General features: G+C 38.6%; 1 protein-coding gene across 2 annotated transcripts in view; it reads right to left on the minus strand.

Annotated features, from left to right (window-relative positions):
• The window catches only part of SMPX (small muscle protein X-linked), a 53,435-nt gene extending 39,962 nt beyond the window's left edge, over nt 1-13,473 (minus strand). For both annotated transcript variants that reach the window (XM_025372797.1, XM_025372798.1), the window contains exons 1-2: nt 13,108-13,473; nt 9,416-9,472 (exon numbers count right to left, since the gene is read on the minus strand). In XM_025372797.1, coding sequence (XP_025228582.1) covers nt 9,416-9,460 — 45 coding nt within the window. In that variant the 5' untranslated portion in view covers nt 9,461-9,472; nt 13,108-13,473. The remainder of the gene's footprint in view (nt 1-9,415; nt 9,473-13,107) is intronic.
• Nucleotides 13,474-13,789: the final 316 nt, after the last annotated feature.

Genomic DNA, 13,789 nt, shown 5'->3' on the forward strand with positions numbered 1-13,789 from the left:
AAAGGGAGCAAAATATTTTTTTATCTTATGACATGCATTGTATGATTTTGGCACCACACCAAAGGAAGTTATTAGGAAGTGTGGTAAGTCCCATTTGGAACTGCCTGGTACAAGCTCTGTTGCCAGGGGAATGATTAACCCGATGAAACAGGAAGCATCCAGTGTCCATGTTCATGCAACATGGCAAGTCTGTGTTGTGCTCCCTTCAGGAGCAAAGCAGGAGGTGACTTTTCCTACCCAGGAGCTTTAAAACACCCCGTCCTTACTAGAATAATGCTGATACCACAGAAAGAAATAGATCCAAAGTATTCGTGGAAAGTAACCAGAGAGGTACATCATTGTGGAGCCATTCCTAGTACCAACAAGCCAAGGAGTATTTTTAATCAGTATGTACCACATATGTTAAAATATAAACCCAGCACAACTTTAGAGAAAAGCATTTTAAAAACCTAAGGCTGAGCTTTCTATGCTATTCTTACGTGTAATGGAAATACCAGGTGGCCTAGAGTGGGAGGAGGAGGGAGCATAAGAGAGGAGAAAGATTTGTCTTATATGGTGGCAAATATGGAGCCATACTTCATGAATTCCAAGATGCATCTCTTTTAATATCTCTGGTCAGAATGTGTCTTACAACCAGCAATGTCCTACAATTTTAGTTGGCACATTTGCTTTATTTTGGCAGGATGTAAAATAATGGTATTTTACAATTGACAGCGTCTTAGATTGGATGAAATATCATAGGGGCCTGAATAAAGAAGATCAAGACAGCGTAAATAATACAGAAGATAATCCATATTGGACCAATAGACTATTTCCATCACTACAGTTTGGATGAAAGAGGGGAAAAATCAATATAGGGATTATTTGGGGAAAAAGTTAACCAGTTAAAAGTTTAGTTAAATTGTCCCTACCCTAACCCATTTATTAAGCATCTACAGGGGGCATCTTCCTAATGGTGAGCTCAAGTTATCATATCATGTTTCTGAAAGACTTGATTGCTAAATTAACTCATTTAATCAAGTATATATGCTCTATAGTAGATTGTAGTTTTTAGTAAGGGGACATGTAAAGGTCATCCAGAATAATATAATATTGTGAAGGGCATGTTATGAGATGACTACTTTTCCTGTTTGGAGATTAATTTTAGTGATGCGCCCCCATGTGGCCTCTCCATGTTTCATGGGTGGCTTACAGTAGTGAAAAGAGCCTAATGCTAGCAGTTGCCACAAGTTATCTGTGCTTGAAAAAGTAACAACTGCTCTGGGTCTCATTGTCCCCATTTGTAATATGAATGTTAGGCTGTGTCAATGGTTTTCAAACGTCTTAACCAGGGAACCCTTCCTTCCTTCAAATGAAGTACTGTAAGAATATATACAGTGCAAAGCAGGCAGAGGTGGAGGGTTTAAATACCTGCATCCTCACAACAAACTTTTGAGGTTAGTGTTATCATCTTCATTTTACTGATGAAAAATGAATCCTCGGAGAGGCTAATTCTCTCAAGGTCATACATATAGTTCCAGGAAAAGGCAAGATTCCAAATTGAAGCTGCCTGACTTTAGGGACAGACCTTCTCACTCTCTCAAACCCGTCTCTAAAGAGCTCTTTTCACGTGGCCAAAAATAGCTCTCACCAGCTCTAAAATTCTCTAAAGCAGCTCTGATATTGGAGACTTACACTTTGAGAGTGGCCTTTGAAAAGGGGCACATAAAATGGATAATTTCATAATAGATACCAAAGAAAAGCCACATTGAAAAATGAGCCATTAACTCACCGACTTGACACTTTTTCTTCTTTAAAAGCATCACTCAAGAAATCAGAAAAACCTAAATGGAGTTTTTTTTTTTTTTTTTTGACAGCAGATATTGACAGGAACCAAAGCAGCCTGAAAATATGTCGAACATTGAATCATAATGTGCACCAATAAGGGAGTATAAGAGGCGTGCTTTGTCAATTGAGGCATGCATTATACTATTAACAAGACGATTAGAGATGTTTCATTAGTATAATTGTAGGGCAGTAATCTTTGAGTGACAAGTCATAGAATAAATTATAGCCATAAGAAAAATTCCTTATAATTTGAATTTGATAAAAATATGTAGATCTGTAGCTCTCGGTTTTTATTCCATTGGCCAGAAAATTGGGTCATATTTTGTCTGTTTCACTGACTTATTCTGTGTTTAAACACAAATGAAATACTTTCTCAGCGACTAATTTTTCTACCTACAAATTGAGTATGGTATTTGCTACTCAAAATAGGCTTAAAATACAAGCTAAACTTTTATGAAAGAATAAACAAACAGAAAATGTTTAACATCAATGACCTAGAGTTGATATTAGGTTAGGCTTCCTTCTCCCCACAGATTCTATGTAAATGCAAAGGAAGCAGTCTCTTTTTTTCCTTTTGTAATGCAATCCTTTGTATTTCTTTTCCCTCCTTGAGGGAATTTTAGAGATTTAAAAATATGCCCCTGATGCAGCAGACCTGGTGCATCACTTTCCCAAGCTATATATAATTTGTTACATCCTCCAAGTTGGGAATGGAAAAAAAAATCCACTAGATCATCTTTTGCCAGAATAGGATACAGTTCTCTGATAGAAGACCTATCTGATGTGAAATTAATACTACACTTGATCTCACTAGGTGAAGAAAAGTAGAAAGAATTCCCTGTAAGTTAATTCCACTACTCCCTTAATTATTTGTATTGTTCTCTTTGCTTGGCTCTGGGCTTTAAGCCCAGAGGATTCTGGAAACAATATTTCCTCCACACCCCTTTCTGTGTAGCTTACAATGGAATGACATCTTCTTTCCCCAGTGGGTTGGATTCTGATAGCTGCCAGCCGGCTGGGTACTGACAATTCCTATTGAACTTTGCTTTCCACAGCCATTGTTCTCTTATCTCCCCCTCCCTTTTTGTCCCCACTCTGTCTCTCCTTTTCTGAACCCACTGTGAGTTTTCTGAACAGTTCAGAGGCTTCTGGAGTTTCCTCCCAATGCATTATTTGTTTCAGATGACCCCATACTGATTCGATCTTTACTTTTCAAAGGATTCCAGCAGCTCCTGCCAGAATCTATAGCCTCCCCCATGCCATTCTTCTGTAGTATGGGCAGAGGAAATTCTACGGGGTTGCATTTTGCATTATTTCTTTCTGCTCTTTCCTATTCTCAGTCGTTCTCTGAACGGAGCAAGATATGACATTTTGAGATTTATAGCATCTTTACAGAAGACTTCAGAAAGAGGTTTGTTTTTTCATAACGGATTAGAAAATGAGATTCTTGTTTGATATATTAACAGAAAATGAGAGACACATACATATCTACCTACTAAAATATAGTCAACTTATTTTAAAATAAAATTCTATATCACTGGAATGCATAACTGCTTAGGGATTCTTGAAATGTGGAGTAGATTCAAAACACGGAAAACTTTCCCACACAACACAATTTTGAGAAACTTCTACTTTGCCAGTGTTCTTCACCCATGATGTTTCACATTGAAAATGTTTTTATTTTTGATCTGTTCTCAACACTTTTTTGTTCTCTTCAATAATTTCCTGAATGACTCAACTGTAATCTCATCATCCAGGGAAAGGCAGATTTCAAGAATATACTGTACAGCTATTAAGATAATGTGCACAATTGGTCGGGGGTAGGTTGTATTTCTGAAGTGCTTTTGGATGTCAACATAAAAAAACATGACATCTTTTTGCAAGTGTATGACTGCTTTGCCTCATATCACAAATGTAGAGCTAGGCAGAGCCACAATGGTCATTAGCTGGAGGTAATACTGAACCCACTTGAGAGTAAGACTCCTACATTCCAGTTCTTAATACACTTAAAAGAAACCAGCATTGGAAATCATAAACAATGTATTATAGTGGTTTATGTAAGAAACAGTAGATCTATGATCAAAGAAAAGGCCTTGTCTCTACATTAAAACAAATGGCAAATGAAAGTTAATTTTTAATGTTTTAAATTTATATAAAATATTGAAAGAAGGCATGTATGATCATTATGATTTTTAGCTTTAATCTATCAGATTAACAATGGATGGTGATAGTCTATTCCTCTATACCAATGATTGTCATATATTTGGAATCATTTTTAAACTGGAAATCCTACACAGGAAACACTTAGAGTCTTTAATGCCTATCTGTAAATATTTTCATCTTCCATGGAAACTGCTTTCTTCTTCCACATTATGCCCTAGATAAAGGAGAGTGGAAGAACAATGACAACTAGTGGGGAAAGGAAAGAAGTACTGAAACATGGAGCGTCAGAATATTCTCTTTCTCTTCTACACATAGATTGGGTAGCAACAGAAAACTTCCCATGCAAAGAAGCCACACACTCACTAATGATGCAGGACTCATATAATTTTTTTCAAATGTATGATAAGTTAGATTTAGTTTTACAAATGCCTTGCGTTGATTTAGCCATGGTTGTTTGAATTTCAGGACCATGTTTATCATGGAGTCTCTTTACTTTGTACTTTTAACTCCAAGGCAACTTACTCTTAAGGTGACTTTAATCAGTATAGACTATCTTCTTCACTTATATGCCGACACTGTTTCTAAATATTGAGTTCTTTAAAAGGGAGGCACCCAGCATCCATAAAACGGTAATTGCCTCTCAAGTAGCCTTGCTGCTTATGATTATCCTTAAGATGGTCCATACCCACTCCTCCAGCCTTACTCTCTGTGGCAATGGTGGGGACAGTAAGTAAAGACAGCATTGCAGAGTGGTTCCAAACACAAGCTTTGGGATCAGACTGAATAATTGATGTTAGGGCTTGACTATCCTACTTGCAAATTGTATAATCCTGGGGGAGTTACTTCCCTTTTCTAGACCTGACATTATGATCCATGGAAATTCCACTGCACTGGGCCAGGTATATGGTAAACCTTGAATAAACTGAAACTGTTATTGTCATCCTGATAATAAACCTTAGAAGTTATTCTCAAGAAGTTCACAGACTTACAAGCTGGACAGAGATTAGAAGTCATTTAACTGAAGCCTCTCCCTTTGAAGATCACAAGGACCAGGGGTGTGAATTTACACAGTAGAGCTAAGACTGGGGCACAGGACTCTTTCTGGTTAGCCATGAAGTTCTCAGATCTCATGGAAGAGGACAAATAATACCCAGCTTACTTTCATTAACGGTGGAGAGAAAGGATCAGTGACAATCCAGAGAAGATTGGCTCTGTGTGAATTGGGGCCCTAAGGAGGCCTGTGGTGGTTCCCAAAGTGGGTGTGTTCAGCAGAAAGGACAGGCAGGTGCTGCCAGTGGCTGGTGTCACTTGGTCTCATTAGAGAGAGTCACCAAACAGATCGCTGATGGGATTAGGTTCCAGCAGTTCTAGCTTTCCCCACCACCTGTCATGTCAAATTCTTTCATTTGAAGGAGAGGACCCAATATGCAGAGTGTGCTGTTGTTACCTTGGTTGCAGCTCAATTCCCACCAACAGTGGGGTTGTAAGAATCAGCCTGGAGAGACCAGAACCGAAGTTGGCAATCTAGAGCCCACAGGCCAAATCCAGTCCACCACCTGATTTTGTAAATAAAGTTTCACTGGGACATAGCCACAGTCATTCATTTACATACTGCCTATGGCTGCTTTTGTGGTACAACAGCAGAGCTCAGTAGCGGGAACAGACCAAACAACTCACAAAGCCTAAAATATTTATTATCTGGTCCTTTATATAAAAGATTTGTCAACCTCTGGCATAGAACTTTATCAGCTGCTTAGGGGACAAAGGCCCTCTCCAGGCTAAGAAAGAATCAACTGATTCTTTCAGGATATTTTTATGCCCCTGGCAGAGATTTAACTAATACAATTAAAGAGAAGTGTAGGCTTAGAATCCCTTTACAATTCAAAAGTCATCTCTTCTTCAGTGTGGATGTGAAAGACTACTGTCTACCTCCTGTAAGGGTGGTTCTGGTTCTGGCCTCCCTCTTATTCTGGTGTACGGAGGAGATAGAATAAGTTGAAGACAAAGCCAAGGCCATTCCATGCATTATTTGGATAGTTAGAAGGCCCATCTCTGAAGGAATTTGTATACAATAAACCAGGCACTTGCCATAGATTATTTTGTCTATTCATTATAATAACCCTATTAAGTAGTATGATTGCCCCCATTTTACAGAAAGGTAGACTAAAGGTGAACTAACATTGCAAAGATTTGTAACTATTTGACTCCATGTTGTCTGGAGGTGCATTAATTCAACTCCTGAAATGCCTGACTGTTCAAACTATGGTCAAAAGTAACTTAAATTCACCCAAGCCAGACACACTAGAAATCTAAGTCATTGTTTCTAGAAGTTTGCACTGCAAAACACTATCTTGTAAGATAGTCACTGAAAAGGTCCCATATGTTTAGAAAACATTGCATATGTTTCTGCCCTCTTAGAAATAACTTGATGCCATTCGCAAGTTATGGACTCTGAGAAAAATTTTCAAACATTAAACCATATTAGCCTCTAATCTATAACAGCATCCCATAAAACTAGTATGCCAAGGAACACACTTTGGGAGCTGTTGAAGTAGATGATGGTGGTGAATGATGATAATAGCTAATATTTATTAAGCAATTACGGTGAGCCAGGCACTGAGCTGAGTATTGACAAGCATTAAATTCATTTAAACTTCATAGTAATCCTATGAGATAAAGACTGTTACTAATTCTTCTCTTGATAGATGAGGAAACTGAGGCACAAAGAGGCTAAATAACTTTCCCAAAGTCTTGCAGCTAGTAAGTACTGGAGACCTTGAGTGCCTCAAACACATGGATCAGAGATCAATTCATCTTTGTGTATACCCTACACTTAGCACAGTGCCTGGCACATATTATGCACTCAGGAAATAACAAATGAACTGAATTGGAGATAAAATCCTAATAAAAATAAGTGACTAGAAGGTATGGAGTAGAACATTTCAGAGCTTTAAATGGTATTTACAGTGAGGAGAGTCCCTTATTAATCAGGGCTTCTATTTGTTCCAGACAAGACTAATCTAGATAATGTCCCTACTATAAACCATTGTGTATGGTGTAACCATGTTCATATTTTATTTCATGTACCCTACTTAAGGTTAATGCAAAGATAATAGGAAAATATCAGATAGTGCTGATCCTATTTACCCACAAGAAATAATATTTCATTTGAAGGTGCATTAAATTGGGCCTTTTGTGTGGCATAAAATATATCGAGAGAGGCAATACCACATCTATAAGGAACCGCTGTATTGCCTTTGTTGGCAGAATGGATGGATCTTTTGTAATGCGATATAATAATGGCTACTGAGAACAGTCAGTCGCAGCTTTTAAAATGTTACAAATCTAAAAATATATCAAGGTCAAAATTAGTAAATAAAATGCTAGTGAATTTTCAGTGTGGATTTGAGGGAGGCCAGGGACCATTAAGGAAGAAAAACCAACACACTTTCCGTTTTAAAAGTAAGAGGGAAAAAAGGCAGCCCGAGAGAAGACTGTTTTTGTGTCCTGAAAAAATAAAAAGGAATTTTTATGTTTAGCACTTCCAGAGGTTCAAATTCAGTGATTAAAAGATATTACTTCTCACAACTTTAACATAAAGTATTCCTGAATGATGATAATAATTCTAATAATGGTTGACACTCAATGTGTGCTTACTATGCTGTTTGTTTTTTGTTTGTTTTTTTGTTTTTTTCTTTTTTAGATGGAGTCTCACTCTGTTGCCCAGGCTGGAGTGCAGTGGCACAATCTCGGCTCACAGCAACCTCTGCCTCCCAGGTTCAAGCGATTCTCCTGCCTCAGCCTCCTGAGTAGCTGGGACTACAGGTGTGTGCCACAATGCCTGGCTAATTTTTTGTATTTTTAGTAGAGACAGGGTTTCACTGCGTTAGCCAGGATGGTCTTGATCTCCTGACCTCATGATCCGCCCACCTCAGCCTCCCAAAGTGCTGGGATTACAGGCATGAACCACTGCGCCCGGCCTACTATGCTGTTTTAAGCATTTTATACATGTAGCCCTAGGAAGTGAATACTATTATTTTATCTCCATTTTACAGATGTGGAAATAGAGGTGCAGAGAGGTCAATTAGGGAGAGTAATTTTCCCATGATCTTACACCAGTCCAGGATGGATTAAGGACCCTAGTAATATAGTTTCAGAGCCCATGCTACTAACTGCTTCTACACTGGGTAAAAGAGAAGATTCAAAGGCTCAAGGATGTCCACAGGTCTGGGAGACAAAATATAATTCCACTACCACTGTCAGGGAAGTCAGGCTCACTAGGTAGACACCAGAGGGCTGGATGTGACAATGCAAAGTGGAATCTTGCCAAATGCATAGGCCCTTCCTTGGTGGTTTGTTCAATGACATGTTTCCAGAGGTTGTTGTACATCCTGCCACTTAAGAACCTCTTCAATTTAAGGATCTGTATTAATCGTGACAAGTAAAGATCTGTCCTTCCACCTACCTCTATCAGTGGTGTTTGCTAGGATTTCTAAACCCCTTGATGACGTGTTTACAACCTGGCCACAAGCACAGCCCTCCACAATACAGTCAACCATTTATGATTGTGTTTCTGTTGTGATAGTACATCAGGCCTAAAATATTCAGGAACTGCCACATGACCTGCAGTATTCAGAAAAGTCCAAGGAAAAAGTTCCTTTGGAGAAAGCACAGACAGGCTCCATGTTGATGGAAAGATGGAATTTTACAATAAAGCATTGTGCCCAGAGTTTCAGGGTGGAAGCCCCTTGAGAGTCAAATACAGAGCCCTTAAGAGAAATAACAAATTAAGTATTGAGTAAAAACAAATACTGAAAGTTATTTTCATAATTGTATTTTTGTTTCCAAATGCCTGCTTCCTCCTTCCCTTTTTGTGGGTGACACTTAAGTCAGTTTAAACAACCAAGGAATTTGTTTGCTGGGAGGGCATGTGGAGAATGAATAACATGTGAATTTTAAAAGATAAATACCCAAGCCCTGGGAAGAACACTTAACTACAAAAGGATATTATTTAAAGAAAGATATATTTCAAACAGATGAGTCAACAAACTGACTCATCTGTTTGTGCACATATCAATTGGAAATTAAAAATAAAATTGAATATATCCTCTATCAATGAACACATCAAAAACATATCAAAAAACATACACACTACATTTTTTAGAAGATTTAATTCTCACTTATAAACTGATTGTCTTATAATTCAGAACAATTAAACAAAAATAGCTTACTTCTCCTGTCTCAGTTGTACCTAACTGGTTTTATATCCTTTCTCAATTGTACTGTACAAATCTTATGAAGAACTTTATTTTCTTCTTGAAGTTCATCATGAGCTAGGAGTGAACAATCACCAGAAATATGACTTACTAAGCAATCAGGCAAGAAGTTGCAGAGCTGTTATTAAAATACAAATATACCTACTTACCTGGATGGCTCTAACATTGGAAACTGGCTGTTTCGACATATTCATGCAGTCTTATCCCTAAAAAAACAAGTAAGAAACTGTTAGAGGTGGCAGCATTCAGATTCTCAGTCTTGATAAATTAGAATTTAACTCATGATTCAACTGGGCAGTCACCCCTTTCACTGGCCATATATTCTTTCAGTCTCAGTTTCCAAAGTTACTAAGAGACTCTCCTTCCTAATGCCTCGGGTGAGGGAACACTAGAGCGCCAGGATAAATCATTCAGGAGGAGAAATGGTGAGACGCCTCGCCCCTGATGCTAATGATATACAATCAGAAACTTGAAAGGTGCTATCATCTCCTTCCCTGCCCTCCTGACCTTCTGCCAAGAGCAGCAAAGCAAAGAGATTGTGGGAATAAAACACCTTTGTTCCGGGCCTCTGAAGTTCTTGGCTTGAAACTGAACTTTTAATCTGAATTCATAATTGCCAGGGCTGCTATAGTTCATTGGGAGTGCCTCCTCTTTGTTGAACACCCAAAAAGAAATGGCCTGTACCACTTCCTTAACTGCTGCAATGCTCTCTACTTGCTGTGCAGTATCTGTTCTGCCCAGCAACCTAGGAGATGCTCTGAGGACGTAGGTCCCATCTCCTGCTGTGTGTGCCCCTACCCTATGCTTTCAACCAGGTGCCTCATACAGAGCCCAGGCTCTGTAAACAGGCAGACAGCAAGCCTCACCTGTAAACTTTTCTTTCTAGGAGGCAAGGAAGACTTACACATGACCATATCAAATCCTCAAGATGTAGAAGTGCTTCCTTCCCAAAGGACTTTTGCTTTCTTTAAGCATGTGAGACCTGATTTAGAGCACAGTGACTACAGCACATTAGGGGATGTGGGATGCAACTTACTGGAGATAGGGGAGAAGGGAATGGCCCAGCTCTGGCCTGTTTTTGTAGCTTGGCCTATTAAATGTCAGCAGGACCAACTGAAAAATTAAAAATTCATTGAATTCAAAGCATGCTGTGTTTTAAACCCAAACTGTAAAACAGGTTGATCGAGGTCTATCGACTGGTGTAAGTGATGTGTTCACTGGTGAGTAAAAGAATGCAAAAAGCAGTGTTGGCATTTGCCACACATCTTGTGTAACCTGGGCAATGTCACTCAATATTTCTAAGCCCATTTCCTCTTCTTTAAATTTTACCTGCTTCACAGGTTGTGGTAAGAATCCATATGACATACATGCTCCTGAAAAGGCCTTGTGAACTGTGAAGCATGATGCAAATGTTTATTGTTTATTACCATCATCCATAACTAATGACTTTGGAGTGCTGTACTCATCTCCAGCTTTAAGTTCAGAGTAATAATTTTTATAGGTATGTTCCCCAACACCTGTAGAGATAAAAGATCTGAAAAGAACTCTGTGAAAAAAAGTTTTTTGAAATCTCCAAAGTCTTAGGCTGTATTATGTGAAGTTAAACAATTCCATATTTTTTAAAAACCTCTATACTCAGGGTATCCAAATATATAGTTTTTGGAGCCACATACATGAAAACAATAGGACTCTTTTTTAAAAGTTTCACCTGAATGTCTTTGTAACATATAGATTTAGCCTCCACACATAAGGGTCTAGGTAGAATTATTTTTAATATGGTTACAAAATTAAAAAGCAACAACAAATGGAACAGTCAAGGATACATTTTTCTCTATGATATGCTTCAAATAGATTGCTGTCTTTCCTGCAGCGTCATAAAGAAATGAAGGATTTTTAATTTGTGGATCTAGGACATACAGCTTAATTCCAAAAAGAAAAGCTTGGTGGCTTAATTTTTAATGTTTTTATTCCTCAAAAGCTGTTAGAAGTCATACAAAGCAATAATTTTCACAGAACTTTAAATATCTTAGCATATGGTATTCTCTCTGTGTGTACAATTAAGTTTAACTAATATCACTTGGGAACTTGTCCAAAAAGTTATTGTACATCAATGTGAAACAGGGATTAGAAAATTTCTTTATGTTATGACAATAGCAAGTTGAAATATTTTTTAAAATTAGTCAGTGAATGTTATACTGTATTTTTTTAAAAAACCAATTTTATATTTTCAATGGACTGATTTAACTTACTACTGGATTGCTGCTTTTGTGTGAACCTCTGAACCTCAAGAATGGGTGGGCCTTGTCTCCTGTACAATTTTGGTATATTCTAATTTGCATACACATCTCTTAACATGCATGTCAATCTTTGAAAGAGACATCTATAAAAAGCTGGTCAGATCCCAACTCTCATTCTTCACAAACAGTCTGGATAACATTTGTGTAAATCAGTTCAGCAGCATTTCCTGCTGTCCTCATTATTTTCAGAGAAATCAGGGCAAAGCATACTGATGAATAAAAATAGACAGTGTTCCCTGTTTCCCTGGCCATGCAGTCACCTCTATCAGGGATGTAGAGTGTGGAACACACCTTCCTTCTTCATCTGCATGCTTCGTCCCCGGACCAAGAAAAGAAAACTATGCCTTAGATACACACTCCACTCCCATGAGGGCCACCGCTTTTCATCCAAAGAGGTACTCTTTACAGCACTCAATTACTATGTCTCCTGATTCTGGCTAAAGTTTTGAAACATGGAAAGTTTGACAAGGCATATACTGACTTTTACAAAGCCTATAATATAATGAAAACGCTTGCCAGCTGAGCACCGCTGAGTTTTCCTGGCAGTTCTTTAAGTCGGTGGGGACCATTAATGGTCTGTATGCTGAGTCACCCGATATATCCCTACTTGTCTTTGATTGGGTAGCACCTAATATCTGACTTCTAAATAGAACTCTTTGACTTACTAAAAATTTGTCAATAGTAATATCACTCATTTAATAAGAAGGGATTCAGAGGAAAATCAATCACTATTCAGAGATAAGAGCTTTGTTTGTTCTTTTTAAAGGTCGAATAAGTGGGTAAAGCTCCATCTCAAAGGGAATTATCTTCTGTCCTGTAGCTAAAAATAATTCCTGAGAAGGGTGTAGAAAGATGTTCAGCTGTCTGAACTGACTAACTCCTTATTCACTCTGCTTTAAATATGCTGAGAGGAAAGAGGTACTCTTAGTGTTCTCATGCTTCAGAACCTGGTGCCCACATAGAAAGGGACAGTGAGTGCTGCCCTCTACCCTGCTGAGTATGGGAATACTGTGACCGAAGTGAAGATTTTAAAAGATGGTTCTATCATTGATAGAACTTTATCATTAAGACCAAGCCTGGTGCTTAGGGAAAGGAGAAAATCCTTTTAAACTTGTACTGTATAAAAACTCTGGCAATAATTTGCATTTTGGTGAATCAAAGAATTAGCATTATAGCTTTTCTCTGGCCCAAATTCTGATGATTTCTTGGCTTGGGGCTTCAGTCAATCTGCAGCTGACCGACTAATCCTGGCCAGCACAGCTTCAAGGTCACAGTTATAATTTCTAGACTGTGGACATTTTATTATTGCCACTATCGATGAAAACTGCCCTTCAGTATTTGCCTAGTTCAATATTCTTTCAGCACCCTCACCCCTCACAATTTATAAACAGAATCAGCAATACCACCAATGAAAAATGAATTTACAAGGAAGCTGTACTCACTGGTTACAAGCCTACAAAGTTAAAAGTAGTCACTTCAAGTTAGGTATCAAGGAAATTTCCTTTAGAAAACCCAGTTGCCGGGAGCTGGGTCCTTCTGCTTACCTGCTTTATGTATTTGTTTACTGCCTAAGGAAAGTCCCAGGCAGCCAGATGCAAGAATATAAAGCTCCTTGGAAGGTGGAAGGGGTGCCCGGTGTCCTCTGAGCTGCGATCTCAATTCCGATGCTTTTCATGTGGCTGAAATAGCTCAAGTGCTCTGTGCCTCTCCCAGTATTGAGAGCTGCTCCTGGCTCGGGGCTGGAGGGGAACTTAAACCGTTAAGGCTAAGTGTTAAAGAGAATTCCTGTCATAGCTCACAGTTGTTCTTCCTAAATATAGAGTTTGATACAAGCCATACGCTGGCTGCCTCCAAAAGGCTTGACCGTGCGGAAAGCAGGGCTCAAATGTCAGCCAGGAGGTGGCTATGGTATCTTACATGCCCTCCTAATCTTCCAGAAGATGCTGGCTGCATTTTCTCATATATTCTGAGGGGGTATAGCAAAGTTCAAAAAGTAGGAAAAGTCTATCTTTAGCTTTATTACCTGGATGCCAGAAGATGAGCATTCAATAAAAATTGTGGGGGGGGGGCGGTGTCAGCATGGCACCATGCCTCTCAGCAGGGGTACTGACATTAAACAGGGCTTGAATCCTAGCTTGGTCACTTGGGAGCTGTTAAAGTTACTTAATAATAAGTACTCAACAAATAGTCACCAAATAATGATAATTATCCTATTAAGTTGAACTA

Source organism: Theropithecus gelada, chromosome X, assembly GCF_003255815.1.
Source record: "Theropithecus gelada isolate Dixy chromosome X, Tgel_1.0, whole genome shotgun sequence".
NCBI classification, from domain to species: domain Eukaryota; kingdom Metazoa; phylum Chordata; class Mammalia; order Primates; family Cercopithecidae; genus Theropithecus; species Theropithecus gelada.